Source organism: Elephas maximus, chromosome 8 (assembly GCF_024166365.1).
Source record: "Elephas maximus indicus isolate mEleMax1 chromosome 8, mEleMax1 primary haplotype, whole genome shotgun sequence".
NCBI lineage: Eukaryota > Metazoa > Chordata > Mammalia > Proboscidea > Elephantidae > Elephas > Elephas maximus.
In genome coordinates, this window is record NC_064826.1 from 115,615,083 (window position 1) to 115,642,342 (window position 27,260).

Here is a 27,260-nt window from a genome sequence, read left to right on the forward strand (position 1 = left end):
ACCATGGAATTTTTTCATGTGAATATTTTTTTTTTTCTGGCATACACACTTAGAAACATAAAAATCAAAAATTCCAATATTTCTTCATCAATTTATTATTGGCACCCAATCTAATTCCAATAAACCTTAGGAAGCTTCTACTTAGTGCTATCCTATGGTCCACTAAATAGAAATGCTCTGAAGAGTTTAACAGATTGTGTTTAAGAACAGATACATGAAAGGGTGAAAACACATTCTTCATGTGGCCATTTAATTTACAAATAATCAGTGGATTAAATTAACATGTTTGCTTATTTGTTTTCCTTTTTTCTGTAAATCAGGAATGTTGTATTTTCTTGTTGATTGTGGCTACTAGGCCATGTCTTTTGTTAATTAGCTTTTGAGAGATGAATAGCAATGAGTTTTCCAAATACATTTCAGTTCATTCTCCTTCACAAAGTAGATGGCTGTGCCTTCACTTAAATAGTGGAATACTGTGGACTAAAGGGTTACCTCAAGAGCCCAGGTTGCTCAAGCCCTGTACAGGCCAAAGAAAGGCCTGTTTACCAGACGACTGGCTTTTGATTCATTTCAGGGAAATAGCTTCTGAGCATTTGGAATATCCTGCCTAATAAGAGTCTTTTTGCATGCCTGAGGCTTTGGGCTATGCTGTACCAGTTTCACAAGAGAGGTTATGCTAACAATGTGACTTACAGTGAATGCCAATTTTTGCATGTTAGATGCCCTGAGCTATGCTGTATCACTTTGGATTCTAAGTAGCTAAAATCAGTCACTCAGGCGCTGCATGCCACTGACTGACCCCCAATAAAACCGTTGGGCACCAAGGCTCAGGTGGCGACATTTTGCATGTGTTCTCACACATCATTGCTGGGAGAAGTAAGCTTATCCCCCTGTGACTCTACTGGATGGAAGCAGACAGCTGGAAGCTTGCCTCTAGTCACTCGTGGACTTCATCTATATGCCTTTTCCTTTTGCTGATTCAGTCTAAATCCATTATGGTTGTAATAAACCATAACTGTGAGTATAACAGTTTTCTCAGTCTTATGAGGACTTCTAAGGAATCGTCGAGCCAGAAAGTGGTCTTAGGGACCCCGACACAAATACCTACATCTACATGTTTTCGTATAATCGACCATAATTAAAGGGCCAAGTGGTCTTAATACCTAGCTCTAGGAACTCATATAAAAATCTGACTGTAAACTCAAGATCACCCTGCCTTGAAATTTCAGAAAATCCACCCCCCTCCCACCCCCAGGGCAATTCTAGCTCCCTCATTATTAATTGAAGAAGATTCCTTTCCCTAATAAATACCACTGGTGATGGTAATGATAACAAACAGTGTTGCTGTTGTTAGGTGCTGTGGAGTCGATTTCAACGCACAGCGACCCCTTGTGTAGGTAATGAATCAGAGAGACCCTGTGGAGTCTATATAACATCTGTATGGAATAAATGTTCATTTCATGTGATGAAAACTTTCCCCCAAAACAGCTCATCAAGTAAACCAAAAATCTTGGGGAATCATTTAATTAACAAAAAAATGAACATTTTATAGATGGAATAAACTTCTTTTTCTTGCTTGATGTTGATTGACCTTAAGAAGGGCAAAAACAGTACAAAAGACCTACTCGGCAGCCACACGCATCCTGGAGTTCTGGGGAAGAAAAGGGATCCGTGTGCCAGCATGAAGAATTCGTCCTAACAAAAAAAAAAGGAAAAAACCAGAGTGATTTCTCAGATTACAAAGCTGTCGTGTTTCCACATAAAAGAGAAGCCCATCTCACTAGAACACAATTCACAAGACAACCATCTCCGACTGCCTCAGAGGCAGCACTCTAACATTTGTTTTCACAGCTTGAGCTGTTAATCTGACAATGTTTTATTACAATGACAGTATTTCCATTATATTAAATGTTGTTCACTCAGTTCGCTGTGCTGCATATAGACTGAGGTTCCCTGTGCCGTTCACTGGGGGACTGTGGGGTTTATTGTGAACCCTGAGGCTCCAAGTCTCAAAGCCAGGTATCTTCAACCCCAAGAAGCAACAAATAATCACAATGAGCTGCTAATTCCTTTTCATGACATGACACAGTAATCCCCATTAAAAAAAAAAGCACACAATAAATTTCCATCTTAAAGAAAGGCTGAGCAACAAAACTGTTTGGAAACAATTTGTAGTAATATTTCCAAACCCACTTTTACTCCAAAGTCCCTGTATATTTTTTTTTCCCCCTCTTGGGCCCATGCTTTGATTTTTTTTGCAAATCTAAAGTTGCTTTAATAATGATAATTATTCTCAGTTACTCCAAAATTGGGAAAAAAGGAAAGAAACTGGCATTTCCTGAATTATAAGCACTCAGATATTTTTATCAAAATCCCCAAATAGTCCCATTGCAGAGGAATAAATAGAGTTTCTGAAAAGTGAAGTAGTCGCCTGAGATCACACTGTGTAAAAATGGGTCAGCCACGACCTCCAAGCCCTCTCTTTGCCCTTCACAGTGTTACTTCAATATGAGATGTAGTTGTTTGGTGCTATCGAGTTGATTCCAACTCATAGTGAGCTCATGTGACAGAGCTGAACTACCCAAGATTTTCTTGGCTATAATATTTATGGAAGCCAACTGTCAGGCATTTTTCCCACAGAGCTGCTGGGTGGGTTTGAACTGCCAACTTCTTGGTTAGCAGCCGAGCTAGATCACCAGTTACAACACCCAGTTGAAAAAAGAACAGTCCAAAGAAAAATTTGCCATTTCTATTAACCAGACTAGCAAAGTACAATTCCTAACTAATTTTTTGAAATATCAAAAAATAATCTAAAGCTTCCCCAGTAATACTTTCTAGGCTAATTAGCTTATGGGGACTCCAATTTGGGACTTAGAAGTTAACATGTAAATAAAACCTAAGAGAGTTATATATTTTAAGCAGATGACCGTACCTGATAATTATTTTTAAATAAATGACTCTGCTTATGCTTCTTAAAATCAGCAGACCCTTTTTTCTTCAGATACGTGCCTTAGACGACTTTTAGCAAGTGCTTATAACTTAATGGATAACCTTAAAAATTATTTTTCGTCTTCCGAATTCTTCATTATTCTCACCCTAGCTTCCTTTTATAAGTAAAAATGTTTGAGCATCAGAGTGATGGTATTTAACAGATTTTTTACATTTTTGAAGATCTCCCAGCCTCCAGCAGTTTTTGTGTTCAAACAAAATATTTACTATGAGTATTCATAAAAGGGACAGAAAGAAAAGATGACATGTTAGCAACTCAGATGTTTCTACTTAGAACATGCCTTCAGATTTTAGGAACCTAAACATATATGCCTTTGATTTCCCTAAAAGTCTTCAGTGGGACTCTATAGTTTCAGAAAAAATATGCCTTAAAAGAGGTCACTTGGTTCTTTGGGTTTGGAAAGACTGGATTAAACAGGTTTCTTCAGTGAAAGGTTGCCTGGGATTTTTAATAGTCTAATGTGCATTTCAAGTCTGGAGGAGAGAGAGAGAGAGATGCTACTAGGAGCTATTCTCTTGGGAGTAGTGTTCCAAGACACACAGACTTTCCTAGAGAGAACAAGAGCTCTCCACAGGGGCTACCCTGTTGTTTGCAGTAGACCAGTACTCTTTCTATAGAACTGGGGGCACATTGTTGTAAACAGAAACAGAGAAAGGATAAGTCACATAGGCTGTAGGGGGCAGAGCTGAGATTTGGAGTGCGATAGCCTGGTTCCAGAACCTGTCTTCTAAACCACTTTAATGTGATACCAGATGTAAGACATTCTCCACACTTTTGACCCTTGGCCTCAACTCTCATCTTTTCAGTCCCCTCAGAGGGAACCTGTCACCAGACATGCCAGGCTCCCACATCATGAGAGTCCATAAGGCTGGTGAGTTTTCCAATGTTTCCCAAGAACTAGAAACATGAGATCACTGAGAATATCCATCATCACATTTCTGCCACCTAATCATGATAGTGATTCTCTTGAAATTATGAAAATGAACTTTCAACTTTTCTCCACGTGCCTTTCTAACTTAAATAGAAATATATGGAGCCCTGGTGGTACAGTGGTTAAGAGCTCGGCTGCTAACCAAAAGGCCGGCAGTTCAAGTCCACCAGCCGCTCCTTGGAAACCCTTGACAGCACCTAACAACAACTATCACTTTGCTCTGTATTAAAACATTAACAAGAATGGGATGGTGGAGTGGCCATGTGCTTCAGAAATAACAAGGAAAATTGTCAGTGGAGTTGTCACCTTCTAAAATGAAGCTAAATAACATTTAAATCTACCAGTCTGCTTCTAAAACTTGGCAACTTTAGCACATTTTAAAATTTAAATTTCATACCATCTACTGTTATGAGAAAGCTTATATTTTCAGTCAGATTTATACTACAATAGATTTTTTTGGAGCTCTTTGTTGCCTTCTGTATGAAAATGAGATAAAAGTCAGAAGTTCAACATAGAATCCTTGTGTGTGATGCTTAGAGTTGACTATCTCAACCTAAAAACAACCTATAAGCAAAATCAAATCTATTATTTGAAAAATGTTTCCTGTAATTAATAATCAAGCAATTGCTAAAGTCCACCAAGCCTAAGCCAAGCTCAATGCCGTAGAGTCGGTTCCTACTCATAGTGACCCTACGGGAAAGAGTACAACTTCCCCACAGGGTTTCCAAGGAACAGCCGGTGGATTCGAACGGCTGACTTTTTGGTTAGAAGCCCTATGTAGGTCTTAAGCACTGCTGCACCATCAGGGCTCCAAAGTCCACCAGGAAGAGAAAATTTAGATATTATTGAATCAATAATGTTTTACACTTACAGAGGGAAATGTACTCGTTATAGGTAGAACTTTTGCTTTAATTTGGGACCTTAGTAAATTAAACCCTGTTTGTGTTACATGGACAGAAATTGTTCCAAATGTAAGTATTCACAACCTCCTTGTATGCAGCACCCCATTCCCGCAGGCCTTTTGCTATGCTGACCAGGAAAAAAGGGTAGAAATAGGTACAAAATGGGAAGGAGTTAAGGATAGACTCCCTGGATTTCACAAAGAAAAGAGGGAGGAAGATGAAAAAAAACACAGATCCAGGAAGGCAGAAGAAAGGGCAGAGGTGACAAACAAGGAAGGCTGCCTGCAGACTGGACTGAAGAGAAGGAACAATGGGGAACAGAGAGAAACCAGAAGCCATTGCTGCACTTGTAAAAGTAGTAGAAAGTAAAATAGTTATCTAAAGAGAATTTTTAATATGTTCTGCTGTCTTTTACACGTTTATTCTACTTCTTGCTCTTCTGGAGAAATGAGATAAAAGAAATATCTCTTTCTGCCAGCTCTTCTTTCTTTCATGCAACTCTGAGCCCAGGCTGGACCACTAGGGGCCCTGGGTTACACTTCAATTTCTGAGATGGAAGTGTATTTTAAATTTTGTATGTTTCATTAGAAGAGAGGAAAATAAAAACGTCACTAGGAGAGCCTGTACTTGGTTAAATCAATTTTTTTTTTTCAGTTGTTGTTTTGCAACAGAAGACTAAAGTGAAACGACATAATTTTCTGTTAATTCTTCCTTACTGAGACCATTAGTACTTACACTGTCTCTACATAATTACCAACATGACAACTGGGCAAAATGTACCATACAAATTAGAAAACATATTGCCAATATTGCATTACTATCTGGTTTTTATATGCATTACTTTAAAATACACACCTTTAGCACTGAAAACATCATTATGGTTTTTGGTCACTTGTATCGCTTGCTTTACCTGACATTGTAAATTCCCTGAGACCAGGGACATTTTCTTTAGGAATTCTGCTTCCCACCACAGCACTTTATTTATACTGGACCCTCAGTAAATAACAGTCAAGCAAAAACAGACAGTAAGAACTATTTATGAAGAAAGGCATGTTTTATAAAAGTTTCATGAAAAAGTTATCCCTATATTATCATACTTTCAAATCGTAGAAAAATAATATTCAGTCATTCACCCCAAATGGATGGTATTCACCTTTTCAGTTCCTTCAGTCAAAAAAAAAATTATTATTATAAAATTATAATCTTTTCATATGAACAAGTTTTCCCTAAAAGTAAACAAGTCACTACATAATTGGTACTTAATTGCTACTTTATTCTTTTTAGTTTTGTCTTCTATTAAGAAACTTAAACAATATTAATTATTAATCACTTCTTTGCAACATTACAAAGTGTGAGTTTATGAAGAAAGGGAAGGGACAATTATGTAGCTTATTTTAGGTCATCTTATATGGCAACACCTATTAGCCCCATTCAGTAATCACCTGTGTATTAGATTAAAGTCCATGTCATGTTGTGTACATTTGTGTCATAGAATAACCAGTCATGGAGGGAAATAGTCCTCCCCAGTCTACATGTTATGTGTTCAATGTCTGTGCTTTTGCATAGGGCACTGCATACTTACCGGTCTGGGTTTAACTTGGCACAGAGCAGATCCTGATCTCCGAAATTCCTCAAAAGCATGGGGGCCAGGGCCAGGTCATCATTCTTGCTGCTGAGCATGGAAAGACAAAGGAGTTAAAGAGGAGGTTGTTAGTATATGTTAGTATATATACTGTTATCTAGTGCTGCTGTAACAGAAATACCATAAGTGGATGGCTTTAACAAAGAGAAATTTATTCTCTCACAGTCTAGGAAGCTAGAAGTTCAGAGTGTCAGCTCCAGGGGAAGGCCTTCTCTGTCAGTTCTGGGAGAAGGTCCTTGTCACCAATCTTCCTGTGGTCTAGGAGCTTCTCAGTGCAAGGACCCTGGGTGCAAAAGATATGCTTCACTCCCAGCACTCCTTTCTTGGTGGCTAGAGGTCTCTCTCTTCTCTGTTCAATTCTCTTTTGTCTCTCAAATGAGATTGACTCAAGATATAGCCTAATCCTGTAGATAGAGTCCCTCCTCATTAACATAACCATCTCTAATTCTGCCTCATTAACATCATACAGGTTAGGATTTACAACACATAGAACAATCACATTCAATGACAAAATTGTGGACAACCATGCAATACTGGAAATCATAGCCTAGCCAAGTTGACACATATTTTGGGGGGACACAATTGAGTCCATAACATTCCACCCTTTGCTGTTGTTGTTAGGTGCTGTCGAGTCAGTACCAATTAATAGCAACCCTATGTACAACGGAAGGAAACACTCCTCAGCCCTGCACCATCCTCACAATCACTGTTATGCTTGAGCCCATTGTTGTAGCTACTGTGTCAATCCACCTTGAGGGTGTTCCTCTTGTTCCCTGGTGCTCTACTTTACCAAACACGATGTCCTTCTCCAAGGACTGGTCCCTCCTGTTAACATGTCCAAAGTACATGAGACAAAGTTTCACCATACTTGTTTCTAAGGAGTATTCTGGCTGTACTTCTTCCAGGACAGGTTTGTTCATTCTTCTGGTATATTTAAAATTCTTCACCAACACCATAATTCATCTTTGTTCTTCCTTACTGTCCAGCTTTCACATAATATGAGGCAATCAAAAACACCATGCCTTGGGTCAGGCGCACCGTAGTCCTTAAGTGACATCTCTGTTTTTCAACATTTTAAAGAAGTCTTCTGCAGCAAATGTGCTCAATGCATCATGTTGCTTGATTCCCTGACCGCTGCTTCCATGGGCATTGATTGTGGATCCAAGTAAAACGAAATCCTTAACAACTTCAATCTTTTCTCTGCTTATCACAATGTTGCTTATCGGTCCAGTTGTGAGGATTTTTGTTTTCTTTATGTTGAAGTGTAATCCATATTAAGGTTGTACTCTTTGACCTTCATCAGTAAGTGGTTCAAGTCCTCTTCACTTTCAGCAAGCAAGGTTGTGTTATCTGCGTATCTAGAGTTGTTAATTAGTCTTCCTTCAATCCTGATGCCACATTCAAAAGTGCTTCCACATTTTATGTGTCTGTTAGAGCAGCACCCTATTCTCCAGGTACCAAGTCTGTCTCAGTTATCTAGTGCTACTATAACAGAAATATCACAAGTGGATGGCTCTAACAAAAAGAAGTTTATTCTTTCACAGGTTAGGTGGCTAAAAGTCCAAATTCAGGGTATCAGCTCCAGGAGAAGTCTTCCTCTCTCTGTTGGCTCTGGGGGAAGGTCCTTGTCATCAATCTTCCTCTGGCCTAGAAGCTTCTTGGCCCAGGGACCCCAGGTCCAAAGGACACACTCTGTTCCTGGCTTTTCTTTCCTGTCCTTCTCCTCTCTGCTCAATTTTTTCTTTTCTCTCTCAAAAGAGATTGCCTCAAGATACAACCTAATCTGGTACGTTGAGTCTCACTTCTTTAATATAATGGTCTCTAATTCTGCCTCGATGTCATAGAGGTCAGGATTTACAACACATAGGATAGTCACATCAGATCACAAAATGGTGGATGATCACACAATACTGGCAATCATAGTGTAGCCAAGTTGACATACATTTAGCGGGGACACAATTCAATCCATAACAGTATACTTCCACTTCCAATCTCGCCGTATGCTCTTACTAAGCTGATTCACGCAAATGATTCCTATTAAGTGAGATAAAGCTAATTTTTCAATTTTTATGGTAAAGTCAAACCAGCAATAGTATTAAGAAATTTCTTAAAGACACATTTTGTCACCATGATATGTATACTTCATATATTTGCATTTTCAGTGTAAATATTATTTGCTCATTTCACTTAATACACTGTCATAACCATCTTCACTCATAGTTATATTTTTTTTAAAAAATGAGTTTTGAATGCTGCATGATACCGTGTTAATATGTTACAATCTATGAAAAAATATTTTCTTAATGTTGGGGATCTGGATTGGTTTGAATATTTTTTTTTCTATTACATCACCCTGCAATAAGACAGCTTCTTATATTTATATATTGTTGCTTCTTTATGTGACCTATATTAAACTTCATCTTCTTAGGATGAAATCCTCGGTACGGAATCCTACGTGAGCTTTAAGTACACATTGAATGATAGTATTTATTTTACTGGCAAAAGTCTAAGAAGTCAATTAATAGCTCAGCATTATTGAGAAGGAAGGTCATAGATGCTGAATTTTGTTATTTGAAGATATCATCAGAGGTTAGACACTCTATCCATCTAGGTTTGGGAGAAGTAGTGAAACAAACTCTACATAAATCTATACATGAATTGCAAGAATTGTGATTTGAGAAACTATAGGGGGAAAAGATGTTTTAAGCTTTTCTAAATTGGCTTGATTGGAAAAGGGGCTCATTCCAATTAATTCAAATTCTGAATGATAGTATTTACTAAAGAACATAGATTTACTACTTTCTACAACTTACACTGTATCATTTACAAAGTACTTTCTAGTAGACATCTTTGGGAGAACCTATACCCAAAATAAAGAAGAGTGATGTGTAATCAGCATTATTGATTACTTGTGTACAAATGACTTGGCAGCAGAGTCTGATCTCCTCTATCTTCACAAAGAGGAAGCAGAATCAAGATCAACAGCATAAGGCTGATTCCTATGAGGCAGAGGTCAGAAAAGCCTACTCTCTCTGCCATCTTTACCAATTCTGACAACAACTGTCCTTCCCACAGCACTGTCTACTTCTCTACTGGGTTTGCTAACTCATTGCAATGGCCACACAGAACTCACAGGCAATACTCACGATTATGGGGTTTATTAGAGAAGTAACAGGCTACAGTTTAGGTTCAGGAATGCTCAGGATATAGTCCTTCCTTCAGGACAGCCATTTCTCAGCAGTGCTGGCAGGCAGGCCTCTCTCTGGCCCTTGGCCTCTGCTTTGCTCGGACAAGTGTTACAAAGCTCTTTAAGCTCTGCCAATAAGTACTCCAAGGTACCCCACTCCACCAGTAAGTCTCAGCTGGAATTCACTCAGCTCTAGCTCAGTGGGTCAGCAAATCTAGCTCTACAAAGTACCCAGAGGCACCCTACTCTGCCAGCAAACCTCCTGCCTGAAGGCACTCAGCTTTCTCACTCCATGGACTAGGAAGCCCACAACACCATCTCCTGCCAGTCTCTCCTGCCACCATTTTTGTGCCATCAATTCTCACTGTCTTTGATATTACAGCTTTCTCTCTCCCTCTATCTCTTGGTTCTAGGAGCTTCTCTGTGCAGGGATCCCGGGTCCAACAGGTGTGCTCCACGCCTGGCTGTTCTTCCTTGGTATTGGTGAGATGCTGTCTTTCCTGACTCTGGGATGGCTCAGGTTAAGCCTATCAGGGTGGTAAAACTGACCAATTTCTTTATTGGGCCACAATGACCTAACTAGAAACATCTCACTCAATCACTTGGGTGGAAGTTACAAGACCATGAAAAAAACCCAAACGAAAGCAATCCATTACACTGCAACTTGGATATAAATGGTGATCTCAAATTGTCTTGGAAAGAAGTAGTACATAAATTAACAAATGTATGTAAATGGTTTCTTTTAAAGAACTCAAAACATTATCTTCTCAGAGGTGGGGCAAGATGATGGAGTAGTCAGGCTCTTCCAGTGAACCCTCTTACAGCAAAGAGCAAAAAAAAAACAAGTGAAATGATTATATTTATGACAAGCTAGGTGTCCTGAACATCAAAGGCAAAGTTAGAAAATGGGCTGAGCAGCTGGGGGAGGGAGAGACAGTTCAGAAGTGGAGAGGAGTTGCCAGGCCTGAATTGCTAGAAGCCCTCAGGCACCATTCCTGGGAGTGACAGCAGTGGGCTGGTGGTAGAGTTTGGCCACAGTTTCCTCAGGGAGAAACTGCTGGCCACACAGCCTACTCACACCTCTGGAACCAGAGAATGGCACTTTCAGCAAAATCTAAGTACTTGCATGTTCTTACCACACCTCCAGCCCCCAAGCCAGCTTCAGTGGCTGTAGATTTCCCTGGCCTGAGATATCCTGAGCATCCTGAGCCATTCTCTCAGCCTTGGAGAAGGAATAAATTCACAATCGAGGGAAAAGATAATCTGCCAGCTCCACTAACCTGGGGAACTCAGGACAGAAGCGGCTCCTGTCCAGGCATAAATGGTCCATGGACTTTGCGTACCTTTCCCTCCTGCATGGATCTGTGCTGGCCTATTTCAGGAGACTAGGCCCTTCTTGGCAGACTGCAACTGCTATAGCTGTGCAGTAGAGAGGTGCGTATTTGATGTTTGACACCATGTTGCCTATTAAAAAGGGTCTTCACCTACCCACATCAGGGGCCTAAGGACTGGTGGCTCCACTGAGGTCATCCAGCCACCTGTGACAGGGGTCCAAGGATAACTGGTACCTCCCAGTCCTTACAACCAAAAGTATTGGGCACCCATAGTGTATCCACAGAACTCACCCACCTGTGTGCTCTAGAGGACAGGGACGCACTTTCCTCACAGACATACAGGGAATGGTTGTCAGCCCCCTGCCTTGTTCAGGGCATGACCCCCTGTGGCAGCCAGATACAGGTACCTATACCAATCACTCCTGCCCCTCTAAAACTGTAGGACAGAGACTGTACCACACACTTGATGACTACCTGGACACCTCAGCTGAATCTATGCAAGAAAAGTAAATGGACTCTTAGGCTTAATACCCAATAATGGCTCTAGCCATCTGGTGACAGGACATTAGAGCTTCAAATGTGAAAATAAATAATCAAGCTAGCTCACTCAAGGAAACTATTTGGGCAGATCAAAACAAAACAAAGCAAGAAGCTAGGATATAGTAAGCAAACATCAAATCACATAAAGAAGCAGACCGTGATTGCTTCAACAAGCTCTCAAAACAAAGAATCAAGGAATCTTCTGGATTGAAGGTGCATTCCTGAAATTACCAGATGCAGAATACAAAAGATTAATATACACAATTCTTCATACAACAGGAATGAGATCAGGAAGGAGACCAGGCAATATGCAGAACAAGCCAAGAAGCACACAGGAAAGCAGCTAAACAAATTAAAAAGGTTATTCAAGAACATAATGAAAAATTTAGTAAGCTGAGAGAATTCATATTGAGAGAGCAATCAGAAATTCAGAAGATTAACAATAAAATTACATAATTAGACAACTCAATACAAAGTCAGAGGAGCAGAATTGAGCAAGTGGAAGGCAAAATTTGTGAAACTGAAGATAAAGAATTTGGCACCAATATATTTGAAGAAAAATCAGACAAAAGAATTTTAAAAAAAGAAGAAACCCTAAGAATCACGTGGGACTGTATCAAGAGAAATAACCTTCAAGTGACTGGAGTACTGGAGCAGTGAGGGATAACAGAAAATACAGAGAGATTTGTTGAAGATTTATTGGCAAAAAACTCCCCTGATAACGTGAAAGATGAGAACATATCATTACAAGATGCTCATCGAACCCCACATAAGGTACATATTAAAAGAAACTCACCAAGACGTATTATACTCAAACTTGCCAAAACCAAAGCCAAAAGAGAGAATTTTAAGAGTAGCTTCAGATAAACGAAAAGTCACCTACAAAGGAGAGTCAACAAGAATAAACTCGGACTACTTGGCAGAAAACACGAAGGCAAGAAGGCAATGGGATGACTTATATAAAGCATTGAAGGAAAAAAACTGCCAGCCAAGAACCATATATCCAGCATAACTGTCTCTCAAATCTGAAGGTGAAATTAGGACATTTCCAGATAAATAGAAGTGTAGGGAATTTGTAAAAACCAAACCCAAACTACAAAAAATACCAAAGGGAGTTCTCTGGTAAGAAAATTAATAATACCAGATATCAATCCAAGACTAAAATACTGGATAGAACAATCAGATGTCAACCCAGATAGGGAAATCACAAAAATAAATCAAGATTAAAAAAATGCTCAAAACAGGGAAAGAGTGATGCCATTATGTAAAAGAAGACAACTTTAAAACAGTAAAGAGGGACTATGAAATGTAGTAATAGATCTTTCATATTGAGAAACAGAGAAGGCGAAATAAAGAAATAAAAGTTATGTTTAAGCCTAGGAAAATCGGGGTAAATATTAAGGTAACCACAAAGGAGACCAACAAGCCTACTCATCAAACTAAAATACAAGAAAAAAAATAGAGACTCAGCAGGAAAAAAATGAACAACAACTAATAAAATGAAAAGAAAATATAAAAACTACTCAGCACAAAAAAAAAAATTAAGTGGGAAAAAGAAACTGTTAACAACACACAAAAAAAGACATAAAAATGACAGCACTAAACTCATACCTATCCATAATTACGCTGAATGCAAATGGACTAAATGCACCAATAAAAAGACAGAGAACGGCAGAATGGATTAAAAAACACAATCTGGCTATATGCTGCCTACAAGAGAAACACCTTAGACTTAGAGACACAAACTAAAACTCGAAAAATGGAAAAAATATATCAAACAAACAGCAATCAAAAAAGAGCAGGAGTGGCAAAATTAATCTCTGACAAAATAGACTTTAAAGTTAAATCCACCACAAAGGATGAAAAGGACACTATATAACGATTAAAGGGACAACATACCAGGGGGTTATAACCATATTAAATATTTATGCACCCAATGACAGTGTTGCAAGGTGCATAAAACAAACTCTAACAGCATTGAAAAGCGAGATAGCTCCACAATTGTAGTAGAAGACTTTAATACACCACTTTTAGGTACAGGACAGGACACCCAGAAAGAAGCTCAATAAAGACACAGAAGATCGAAATGTCACAATCAACCAACTTGACTTCATAGACATATACAGAACAATCCACTCAACAGCAGCCAAGTATACTTTCTTTTCTAGTGCACATGGAACATTCTCTAGAATACGCCGTAATTTAGGTCATAAAGCAAGCCTTAGCAGAATCCAAAGCACTGAAATATTACAAAGCATCTTCTCTGACTACAAGGATATAAAAGTGGAAATCAATAACAGGAAAAGCAGGGAAAAGAAATCAAACACTTGGAAACCGAACAATACCCTGCTCAAAAAAGACAGGAGTATAGAAGACATGAAAGATGGAATAAAGAAATTCATAGACTCCAATGAGAATGAAAACACTTCCTATCAGAACCTCTGGGACAGAGCTAAAGCAGTCCTCAGAGGTCAATTTATAGCAATAAATGCACACATACAAAAATAAGAAAGGGCCAAAATCAAAGAATTAGCCCTACAACTTGAACTAATAGGAACAAAAGAAATGTTCAGGCATGAGAAGAAAGCAAATAATAAATACTAGAGCAGAATTAAATGAAATAGAGAACAGAAAAACAATAGAAAGAGTTAACGAGACCAAAAGTTGCTTCTTTAAAAAAATTAACAAAATTGATAAACCATTGCCCAAACTAACAAAAGAAAAACTGGAGAGGAAGCAAATAACGTAAATAAGAAATGAGATGGGCAATATGGCAGCACACACAACTGAAATTAAAAAAATCATATCAGATTACTACGAAAAATTGTACTCTAACAAATTTGAAATACTAGAAGAAATGGATGGATTTCTAGAAAAACACTACCTACTTAAACTAACACAAACAGAGGTAGAACAACTAAATAGACCCATAACAAAAGGTTAAAAAGGTAATCAAAAAACTCCCAACAAAAATAAACCCTGGCCCGGACAGTTTCATTGCAGATTTCTACCAAACATTCAGAGAAGAGTTAACACCACCACTACTATAGGTATTTCAGAGCATAAACAAGGACAGAATACTCCCAAACTCATTCTATGAAACTGGCATAACCCTGATACCAAAAAGACACCAGGAAAAAAGAAAATTATAGACCTATATCCCTCATGAACTTAGATGCAAAAATCCTCAATAAAATTCTAGCCAATAGAATTCAACAACATATCAAAAAAATAATTCACTATGACCAAATGGGATTCATACCAGGTATGCGGGGGTGGTTCAACGTTAGAAAAACAAATAATGTAATCCATCATATAAATAAAACAAAAGACAAGAACCACATGATCTTATCAATTGATTCAGAAAAGGCATTTGATGAAGCTGAACACCCATTCATGATAAAAACTCTCAGCAAAGTAGGAAGAGACAGAAAACTCAACATAATAAAGGGCATTTATACAAAGCCAACAGCCAACATCATCCTAAATGGAGAGAGTCTGAAAGCATTCCCCTTGAGAATGGGAACCAGAAAAGGATGCCCTTTATTGCCACTCTTATTCAACATTATGCTGGAGGTCCTAGCCAGAGCAATTAAGCTGGATTAAGAAAAAAAAGGCATCCAGATTTGCAAGGAAGAAGTAAAAGCATATCTATTTGCAGATGACATGATCTTATACACAGAAAACCCTAAAGAATCCTCAAGAAAACTACTGAAACTAATAGAAGAGTTCAGCAGAGTATCAGGAAACAAGATAAACATAAAAAAATCAGTTGGATTCCTCTACACCAACAAAAAGAACATTGAGGAGGAAAACACTAAATCGATACCATTTACAGGAACCCCCAAGAAGATAAAATATTTAGGAATAAATCTTACCAGAGATGTAAAAGACTTATACAAAGAAAACTACAAGACAGTACTGCAAAACCAAAAGAGATCTACATAAATGGAAAAACATATTTTGCTCATGGATAGGAAGACTTAACATTGTAAAAATGTCTATTCTACCAAAACAGATCTATAGATAAAATGCAATTCTGATCCAATTTTAACAACATTTTTTAATGAGATGGAGAAACAAATCACCAACTTCATATGGAAAGGAAAGAGGCCCCAGATAAGTAAAACATTACTAAAAAAGAAGAACAAAGTGGGAGGCGTCACTCTACCTGATTTTTGAAACTACTATACCACCACGATAGTCAAAACAGCCTGGTACTGGTACAACAACAGACACTTAGAACAACGGGACAGAATGGAGAATCCAGACATAAATCCATCCACAAATGAGCAGCTGATATTTGACAAAGGCCCAAGTCAGTTAAATGGGGAAAAGACAGTCTAACAAAAGGTGTTGGCATAACTGGATATCCATCTGCAAAAAAATGAAACAAGACCCATAGTTCATACCATGTACAAAAACTAACTCAAAATGGATCGAAGACCTAAATATAAAACCTAAAATGATAAAGATCGTGGAGGAAAAAATAGGGACAATGCTAGGAACCCTAATACATGGCATAAACAGTATACAAAACATTACTAACAACACAGAAGAGAAACCAGATAATTGAGAGCTCCTAAAAATCAAACACCTATGCTCATCCAAATACTTCACCAAAAGAGTAAAAAGATTACCTACAGACTGGGAAAAAGTTTTTAGCTATGATATTTCCAATCAGCATCTGATTTCCAAAATCTATGTAATAGTGCAAAAACTCAACTACAAAAAGACAAATACCCAATTAAAATGGGCAAAGGATATGAAAAGGCACTTCACTAAAGAAGACATCAGGTAGCTAACAGATACATGAGAAAATACTCAGGATCATTAGCCATTAGAGAAGTGCAAATCAAAACTACAATGAGATTCCATCTCACACCAACAAGGCTGGCCTTAATCCAAAAAACAGAATAATAAATGTTGGAGAGGTTGTGGAAAGACTGGAACACTTATACACTGCTGGTGGGAATGTAAAATGGTACAATCACTTTGGAAATCGATTTGGCACTTCTTTAAAAAGTTAGTAATAGAACTACAATATAATCCAGCAATCCCACTTCTTGGAACATATTCTAGAGAAGTAAGGTCCATGACAGGAACAGATATATGCACACCCATGTCCACTGAAGCACTGTTTACAATGGCAAAAAGATAGAAGCAACCAAAGTGCCTATCAACAGATGAATGGATAAATAAATTATGGTATATTCACACAATGGAATGCTATGCATTCATAAATAACAATGATGAATCCGTGAAACATTTCATAACATGGAGGAATCTGGAAGGCATTATGCTGAGTGAAATTACTTGGTTTCAAAAGGACAAATATTGTATGAGACCACTGCTATAAGAACTTGAGAAATAGTTTAAACAGAGAAGAAAATATTCTTTGATGGTTATGAGAGGGGGGAGGGAGAAAGGAGAGGGGCTTTCACTAATTAGATAGTAGATAAGAACTATTTTAGGTGAATGGAAAGACAACACACAATACAGAAGAGGTCAGCACAACTGGACTAAACCAAAAGCAGTTTCCTCAATAAACTAAATGCTTCAAAGGTCAGAGTAGTAGGGGCAGGGTTTGGGGGACTATAGTTTCAGGGTCATCTAAGTCAATTGGCATAATAAAATCTATTAAGAAAACATTCTGCATCCCACTTTGGAGAGTGGCTTCTGGGGTCTTAAATGCTAGCAAGCGGCCGTCTAAGATGCATCAATAGGTCTCAACCCACCTGGAATAAAGGAGAATGAAGAACACAAAAAAACAAGGTAATTATAAGCCCAAGAGACAGAAAGGGCCACATAAACCAGAGACTACATCAGCCCAAGTCCAGAAGAACTAGATGGTGCCCAGCTACAACCGATGACTGCCCAGACAAGGAACATAACAAAGAACCCCTGAGGGAGCAGGAGAGCAATGGGATGCAGACCTCAAATTCTTGTAAAAAGAGCAGACTTAATGGTCTGACTAAGACTAGAGGGACCCTGGAGGTCATGGTCCCTAGGCCTTCTGTTAGCCCAGGACAGAAACCATTCATGAAGCCAACTTTTCAGACAGGGATTGAACTGAACTATGGGATAGAAAATGATACTGGCGAGGAGTGAGCTTCTTGGATCAAGTAGACACATGAGACTATGTGGGCAGCTCCTGTCTGGAGGGAGGATGAGAGGACAGAGGGGGTCAGAAGCAGGCTGAATGGACACAAAAATAGAGAGTGGAGGGAAGGAGTGTGCTGTCTCATTAAATAAGAGTATATAGCAAGGTGTATATAAATTTTTATATGAAAGACTGACTTGATTTGTAAACTTTCACTTAAAGCACAATAAAAATTAAGAAAAAAAATTGTCTTCTAAGAAATGTAAGCAATCCCAATGTAATCTTCAACTGGTAATTTTTCTAATTGATTTCTTTGCCCATAAACAGTGAAAACCTGACTCTTAAATACTTTTCTCAATTAACATCAATATTTAAATATAGGGTAATCTGAACTGGTTACATTTACTGCGCCCTCATATCCTGAATGTTCAAAAGTAAGACCAGAATGAGAAGAATGAGCTCCATATCTCTGCAGTGTGGCCCTAAATATAGAGACTTTACAAATCAATTCCTAATTTCCTACTTCTCTCAGTGAGCTTTCTAACATACCAATCTGATATTTTCTCTTCTCAAAATTTATCAAGAGCTCCTTGTTACCTAAAACTAGCTGCCTTCAAGTTAACACGGACTCACCTTGACCCCACGTGTGTCAGAGTAGAACTGTGCTCTATAGGGTTTTCAATGGCTGAGTTTTTGAAAGTAGTTAGCCAAGTCTTTCTTCCAAGGTGCCTCTAGGTGGATTTGAACTGCCAGTCTTTCGGTTAGCAACCAAGCGTGTTAACCTTTTGCACCACCAAGAGACTCCCTTGCTACCTACTTACCTTGAAAAAGTATTTAAATACATCTCTAAATAACCTCTGCTGGTATCTTCAGCCTTGTAGCCCAACATTTTCTTCCAGAACACCACACTCAGCAGAGCAGAACCACTTTCTGAGGTGCTGACCTTTCTGAAATGTCATCCCTACAGATGCTTCCCTGGTGGCACTAGCTTCTCTGCAGGAGAAAGATGGGACAGTCTGCGTCCACGGAGATTTACAGCCTTGGAAACCCAATGGGGTCACTGTGAGTTGAAACGACTCCATGGCAGTGTTTTTTCTGGAGGGGGGTGTGGAGTGGGTATAGATGCTTCCCAGGCACTTCCAGCCTTTAAGTCCCAGCTCTAATGCCCTGTGAGATCTCCCCTGCTTCACCGCCTCCTTTCTCTGCCCAGCAGCCCTGATGTCCACCTGCACTGGTTCCACCTGTGAGTTTCTTCTCAGTCTCATTACTGGAACAAAACAGTCCTTGAGCGAAAGGACACCACAGCTGGGACAGTGGTTGGAACTCATTTGGTCCTAAAAAAAAATATGTGGGACAAAATATGGTATTACTAATGCCCTGAATAATAGACCTAATCTTTCACTTCTGTCCATTTATTCCACTTCCCTAAATCTGGTGTTCCCTGAGCTCTTGCCATTCAAAGAGGAACAAAAGTTAGTGGAAAAGAAAGTAAAGTTTATTACACCAAATTTGTTTTGTATTTCTGCAGAGTCAGAGTCGACTAGAGGGCAACTGGTTAATGTGTATAAATGTGTAATGTGTGTAAATTTAGAAGAGAAACACAGCAGTAACACCCAAAGCCAGAAAGAAATAATTGTTTAAAGGAAAACATCATCTTTCCCCTACTGCATATAATATAATAAAGATTTTTTAAATATTCAGGTGGTTTACAACTGACCTAATATAATTCTCTACAGCTATGGCCAGAAATACACGGTGATGAAACATACTGAAATTCACAGCAAAGTTGATTCTCATAAGGTGGCACTGTGACCTTTGTATAAACATCCTTAAACTTTCTAACAAATGAGAAAATGCTTTTACAAGGAAAGGGACATGTTTTCCACTGAAATGTTGCCTACATAAAAGGAAAACATTATATGTGGCATCTTGGGATATACTCTGGATTGCTCTCCTATGACTCACTAGTCCAAGAACAAATATGAAACTTTAAAATATTTTTCTGAAAAATTATTGATCCATAAAATTCACAAAGAATAATCATTAAGAACAAATTTAAAAGTTATGGTTTACGTTTTACTACTTTTTTCCCCAGGTATAGAGGTCACTGATTTAAAAAAAAAACTGGTTTTAAAGTGTTACAGTTGCCATAAAATTCAAATGTTTATTCCTAAACTGTCTTTGGTTGCCTTCAAACTCTTGGCTATAGTTTAAAGTAGATTTCAACGTTAGCAGCATTTGAAGCCTGTCCTCACCAGCCTCTAACTCGGTGCGGTCGAGTTGATTCCAACTCATAGCAACTCTATAGGACAGAGTAGAGCTGCCCCATAGAGTTTCCAAGGAGGCCTGGCAGATTCGAACTGCCGACCCTTTGGTTAGCAGCTGTAGCACTTAGCCAGTATGCCACCAGGCCTCTAGAAATAGAAAATAAGCACTTAGTGGTGATTGTTGAAGCAGTTCCTAATTAGGGGCTCTGCTCCTCTCTTCAAATCAATACCCAGGGAAATTGTTTGAAGAAATGTGTATTCCTAAGCACCACCCTAAAGGGCCTTCATGTTTAACAAGTGCCTCCAGGTGATACTGATGTATTTGGCCTTAAACTAACTTTGAGAGATACTGGGGCTTCTGGGAAGAGACTAGCCTACACTCCTATTCTTCCCTTCCACACTCAACTCCAATCTCTCTCTACTTCTCTTGAGCCAAGCAGCTTCTGATGCTCATAAACATCTGGTTCCAGGTGAGGTCTTAGACTCTGTGGGAGTTACCACCAGTAGAGCTGATTGAAGACCATCTACCTTGTAGGCCAACCCACATATTAAGGTAATGTGGAGATCAGGAAAGAGAGCCCAGTGCCCAGGACCAGAAAGGATCCATCTTGGAGAGGGAGGCCCAGGTGAGGTTGGCCTCAACCTCCAAGTACTTAGGAGAAAGCTGCATTGGAGTTGCTGATGTCTTCCTACTCCTGAGTCTGGAAGGGCATAGGAGGCAGAAGTATTTCTCCTAGATTGGAGAAAGCACTGGCAGAGCGCCTGATACTACACAGAGTTAGGTTGTGCTTTTAGGCTCCTGTCACGCTGTGAACTGCCTTCAGGCTACACCCCATTCTGAGCTGCCAAAACAGTGATAATGACAAGCATGTAGCACAGGTATAAGATAAATACTTATCACATATTAGGAGCCCTGGTGGTGCAGTGATTAGGAGCTATGACTGCTAACCAAAAGGTCGGCAACTCAATTTACCAGCTGCTCCTTGAAAACCCTAGGGGGCATGAGTAGGAATTGACTCAACGGCAATGGGTTTGGTTTTTGGTTTATCACATATTAACTTAAAAAAAACTAACTCCAGATTATTTTTGAGTTTAAATATTTAAAACAAAACTTTGATAATAGAAAAATATGGCATGGAAAAAATGCTTCCTTAACACGACACAAAGGATTGAAATAAAGATAATTAATATACAATGTGTCCAAAAGTCTGGAAACAGGCAAATACACATAATGCCATCAAAGATAGTTCAACAAAAATAAAAATAAAAAAGTATTCAATAAAACAATATTAATAATATTATCCATTTGTCCAAACCTATAAGCGGCCTGTATTTGACTATCTTTCCATTTCTTTTAAGAAAGTGAAAAGACATATTAAACACTAGTAGAAGATATTCATAAAACAAAAAAAATTACATATAAAGAAACATATATGTGAACACATAAAACACACATTTTAAAAAAAAGCAAAACCCAATATTTAAAAATGGACATTTAAAAAGGCATTTCACAAAAGAGAAAAAACAAATAATCAATAAATACATGAAAAGATGTTCATCATCACTAGGGGTTGGGGAAATTCAAATTAAGACCAAAACGAGATACTCTGTTTTTACAACCATTTCAGTAGCAAAAATTAAAAATCCACACAATATCAAGCATTGAAGAAGGTGCAGATTCCCAAGATCCCTTTCACATGCCTAGCAGCAACCACTTTGAAAAACAGCCTGGCATTATCAACTAAAAGGGAATATTCACATGCCCTACAGCCTATCAATTACACTCCTCAGGACACACCAAGGAGAAACTCTTAGGAATGTTTAACAAGAGATTTTTTTTTACTAAAATGTTCCCTATCAGGACTATTCAGGGTGGCAAGAACTAGGAAACACTTCCTAATGCCCATCATTAAGAGAGGAGAAGAATACATGTGGTATGTTCACACAGCAGACTATCGTGCAATTGTCAAAATAAGCGAACTACTGTGACATCCAACAACATGGATAAACCTTGGCAACACAATGTTAAGTGATAAAGGTCAGTCTCAACATTATGATACTCTTTTGCAAACCTTGTTGTTGTTACCTGCCGCAGTGTCGATTCTAACTCATGACCCTATAGGACACAGTAGAGCTGCCCACAGGATTTCCTAGGGTGTAATGTGGTGCAGTGGTTAAGAGCTATGGCACACTACCACTGCTAACCAAAAGGCTGGCAGTTCGAATCCACCAGCTACTCCTCAGAAATCCTATGGGGGCAGTTCTACGAGTTGGAATCGACTCAACAGCAATGGGTTTGGTTTTTGGTTTTTAACGTTTATGGCGGCAGATTGCCAGGTCTTTTCTCCCACAGACTAGCTGGTGGGTTCCAACTGCCCATCCAACCTTTCGGTTAACAGCCGAGCACTTAAGCATTGTGTAACCTGGGCTCTTTTTCATAAACTTAACAACTAAATAATTGGAATGCGTTTAGACCAGAGGCAGATGTATGGGACATCAAGGTACAGCAGTGTTTTAGTAGCAGAATTCTTGCCTTCCATGTCGGGGACCTGGGTTCAATTCCTGGCCAGTGAACCTCATGCACAGCTACCTGTGAGCGGAGACTTGTGTGTTGCTGTGATGCTAAACAGGTTTCAGCAGAGTGTCCAGACTAAGATGGACTAGGAAGAAAGGCCTAGTCATCTACTTCCAAAAATCAGCTAATTAAAACTCTATGGATCACAAAAGTCCAACCCAAAAGTGATCATGGTGCAGGACAAGGCAGCATTTCCTTCTGTTGTGAATGGGGTTGCCATGAATAGGGGGCCAACTTGACAGTAGATAACAACATCAAATATAAGATATTGCTACAATTTTATATTCCATATGTTTCATGATGCTCAGAATATTATTAAAACCAAATAAAACAACAGACAAAAGCAGACTTTCTGGCCCAATGTGCATATCCTAAACCTGAGGCCAAACAAAACAAAAAAACCTCTATATTTTCTTTTTGGATATTCATAATGCTATTCAGCATACTAAAAACTCTGTAAAGTTTGCAGAAAAGAAACCCATTTAACTTTGTTTAGCAGCCTAATTAATCTCAACATGAACATGGAATCATTTTTTGTGACACACAGATTGGCGTCCTATCAACCATATGGGAAATGTCCTTCCAAAACGATACCCAATTTGTCATGCCCCATATTTAAAAAACTGGATATGGTATGTGTTCTGTCATAAATAGCATATTTATACCATCTTCTATTAATTCCACTGGCAGGGTAGAGGCTATTCTACTTAGAACGTCTTCTAGCACCTGACAGAAAACATAAAGGCTTTTCCTAGATTGCCCACATTCCTCTTCACTCACGCTTCTTAGTCTACAGGGAGAAACCTTCTCTCCTACATGCCTAAAAGACACCTATTTATTATTTGAGAATCAATTTGGGTGCCATATCCCCTATCCTTGTCACATTCAGATAGGTCTAACCATACATAGAGCTTGGGTGCACACCCTTTCACTATGTGCCTACTTCTACCATAGCATTTATAAGACTTTCTTGTCCCGATCTGTGGGTAGGTTTACTCTACCTACTGAATGTAAACTTTCTGGGGTAGGGCTTATGTCTTGTATATGTTTGTGGAATGAAGAATAACAGCCAGAAAACCTGAATTTTATTCACAGTCCCACTTCTATGAGGTTGTGTCAAGCTGAGTACATCACGTAACATTTCTGACCTCAGTGTCTCCATGAAGGGATATCACCATCAGTGATTCTCTCTTTTTTCTTTCTTTTTTTAATCTCACCCTGCAAGAAGGAAGGCAAGAATCTCAATAAATTCAACCACAGTGAGATCCATGCTCCTACAGCAGCAGATACAGAGGAAAGTGTGCGGTTGAGGATGCCCAGAGGAGCTGACACCTGAGCCAGGTCTTGAAAAGGTTATTTTGCTGAGCAAATTAGTATGTATGAGTGGGAGTGGTCTAGAGAGCCAGGGAGTAAGGAAAAGAAGGTAATTTCTGCATTCCCTCAAACAAGGAGAGATGCACCCACACAGTGGATGACCATGTGCTTTGGAAGTGTAGAGAACTGGGTAAATGGCAGCAGCTGAGGCTGCAGAGGCACCTAGAAGACCCAATAAGCCACAGCGAGATGTTCAGATATCACTCCTTGAGCAATGGGATGCTGTTCAGGGATTTTCAGCAGGGCTTTCAGAGTTTTACAACCATCAGATTTTGTGTAGGGAAAAAAGGTATATCTGTGTTTAAACTGTTTAACTCATAGTTGGGAGAGCTTCCACGTTGCCTGACTCAGCCCTGTCCACTTTCTGTTTCACAATTCTTTGTGACAAGGGAGAACTTCTGGAATCTTTTGAAAACAGCAATCAAAAATCAAGTTGATTCAGAACAAAAGTGAGAGGCAATAACAGGGTTCACAAATTGGCTGGTCAGAGTAAAAAAATAGCCAGATATGCTCCATTTGGCTTTTCCAGCTTACAGTTGTATAAAAGGCCATGGGATGAGGCTACTGTTAAGGACATTGCGTCACAAACCAAGTATCTGAGTGTGTCATGATGCCCTTGCTCCCCACCTAGCCCCCACAACATTTGAGTGGAGGTCACTGGGCTAATGACTGAGTCATCACAGCCCCAGGTTTCTCCGGGCTCCCAGAGGACACAGTCCTCTCTGTGGCTGAAGATGTTGTCTGCTCACATCATTCATGAAAAGATTCAACCCGAAGAGAATCTATCCAATTTATTGCCATTGGTTTTTGTTTTCATAAAAATTTGTATTCTTCAAGAAACTTTAAATGAATTCAATCCAGGTACATAATTTCATTTTCTCAACTCTAAAATTTTAGGAGCACGAGACTGTTTTGAGAGTTGTCAGTACACTAAAAAGGTAAAATTTGTATGTATGGGCCAGGTCAATGCAAAGCTAAGAACCTAATTATTTTTTGAAAACTACATGTAGGTATGAATTATACATCCATTAGCCAGGGTGACTCTAAGGAGAAAGTAGAGAGGAACCGCAGTGGGAATACTATACGTCAGCTTGTAAGAATTGCTCACATGTGTTATGAAATGGGATTTGCCCACACTTGAAGCAGCAAAGACAGGAGTGGGGTGAGCCATAGACAGTGTTTTTGGGGTGGGAATCATGAGAGGTAAAGGGCTTTGTTACCTTGGGAATCATTCTTGTGCTAAGATTTAGACCATAATGCTCAGACTCAGTATAGGGGGGGATGACCATGTAATTTATCACCCATACCAGCACATTTTTGAGAGTGAAAAGCGTCATGCTTAAGGTGTGAGTCAAGGCAATAGGAGTTGTCTTCTGAGAAATCTAAGACATGTGGTCATCCTAAATAGAGAGGATCCTGTATACAGAAGAAAGGCAATGAGTTCCTAACAAGAGGAGTTATATCAGTCAGAATAGGGAGATAGCCATCCTTGTCCCCCACTAATTTTTGTCTGTCACAACAAACATGAAAAATAGCTAAGAAAGCAAAATATTTTTTCTCAATATGGATGCAATGTGATAGCTTCTTGCCTGTTTCCTCATAACTAACGAAACTATCATTCTGCTAAAATAAAAGCTAAGAAAATGTAAACGTGTTTCTTTCTACTTAGTCTAGAACTAAAATCCTAGAAGAGGGACATACACTATTTATGGCAGAACACATACCATATCCTGTCACGGATGGAATTCCATCTGTATGGATGAGAAAAGGAAGGACCAGATATGTAGATTCTTCAGTTTCATAATTTGGGTAACATTATGAGAAATGAGAACAAGCAAATAAAGAATGACTTTCAAGAGTGACTGGGAAACAGAAGAAAATATTAAGAGATCTCTAGTTCTAAGATTCAAAATAACTTTGGAACTCATTACTTCTATGAAAAGCAAATACTCTGAAAGCAGGAAAAAAAATGCTTTCCAATCCACAAAATTTTATTTTTCCACTACACCCAGAGATCTCATCTATGAAAAAATTATTATTAAAACTATATGGCAATATATTAAAATATTAAAGTAACCAAAAAAAAAAAACCAGTGCCATCGAGTCAATAGTTACCAAAATATGCTTGCAGATTAAAAACATAATTACCAAAATAAATGTGTGGTAGAGAAAGTGAGTGTCTGTTTGGAATTAACAGAAGATGGTATCCGTGAGATAAACAGCATGCAGAGAAATTCTCACCAGCCTCCGAAGAAAAAGATAAACAGATGACGATGGGGTTGGGAGGAGGGAGGGCAAAGGGGAAACTGGAAGCAAGCAACAATGTGGGGCAGATATTTATAATATATACGGCACTTAATATGTTTGCTATATAAAGTAAATTTTAAACAGACAAAAATTAATTGAGTATATTCAACCTCAATAAAAATCCAAATGCTGCCTAACGAAGCAACGAATACTAGGTCTGAACTCTATAAAGTAAAAGTGAGGGTTTGGGGAAATGTGCTTTTTCTCTCCCACCAGAATGAGTAGGGGTTTTGGTTTGCCTTGTATGTGTAACGACTGCCTAGAACAGTATCTGGCATATAGTATGTGCATAATAAATATTTATTGAATAGAAGAACAAATGACTTTATGGGATTATAAATTGGTATACACTTATAAGGATAATTAGCAATCAGTCTTAGAAGAAATACAGTCAGAATCTTCTTTTTGAGGATGACGAGACTTCAATTCACTTACCTGGGAAAGACCAATCGCTAGAAAAGGACACCATATTTGGAAAAGTAGAGGGTCAGCAAAAACGAGGATAACCCTTAATGAGATGGGTTAATACAATAGCCACAACAATGGATACAAACATACCAACAATTATAATGATGGCACAGGACCAGGCAAGGTTTTGCTCTGTTATATTCAAGGTCGCCATGAGGTGGAGCTGACTCGATGGCAACTAACAAAAACAACAGGAACAACCTTGAAAATACTGCTGTCTTTTGACCGATTAACTTCTACTGTATGATAATGAAAAACTTTGGACAGTTACGTTATCATAAACAAAAGAATTCGTAAAGAATTGCATATGACAGTGAAAAACACTAAATAAATAAACTTTTGTGTACCCAAAAAGAGAGATTGTTAAATAAATTATAATACCTCAGTACAATGTACTACCGTGCAGCATTCAAAAGGGATGATGTTGTACTGATTCACAAGAACAGATATACAAATATATTACTGAGTGAAAAAGCCCGTGAAGAAAAGTATTATAGTGTAACCTCATTTTTAAAAAACCAAAAATCCATGAAATTCGATGAATTATACATACGGTGTGGAAGATTATGCATCAGTATATTTACAGTAAGATTATATGTGATTTTTTTTTTGATTACCTG

The 27,260-nt window shown here is 38.6% G+C and overlaps 1 protein-coding gene across 1 annotated transcript in view; it reads right to left on the reverse strand.

The window, feature by feature from the left end:
* Positions 1-27,260, reverse strand: part of ABCA13 (ATP binding cassette subfamily A member 13) — a 570,776-nt gene that overhangs the window by 154,559 nt on the left and 388,957 nt on the right. The window contains 2 exon segments of the mRNA XM_049894281.1: positions 1,626-1,695; positions 6,426-6,515. Of these exon segments, the coding sequence (XP_049750238.1) occupies positions 1,626-1,695; positions 6,426-6,515 (160 nt within the window).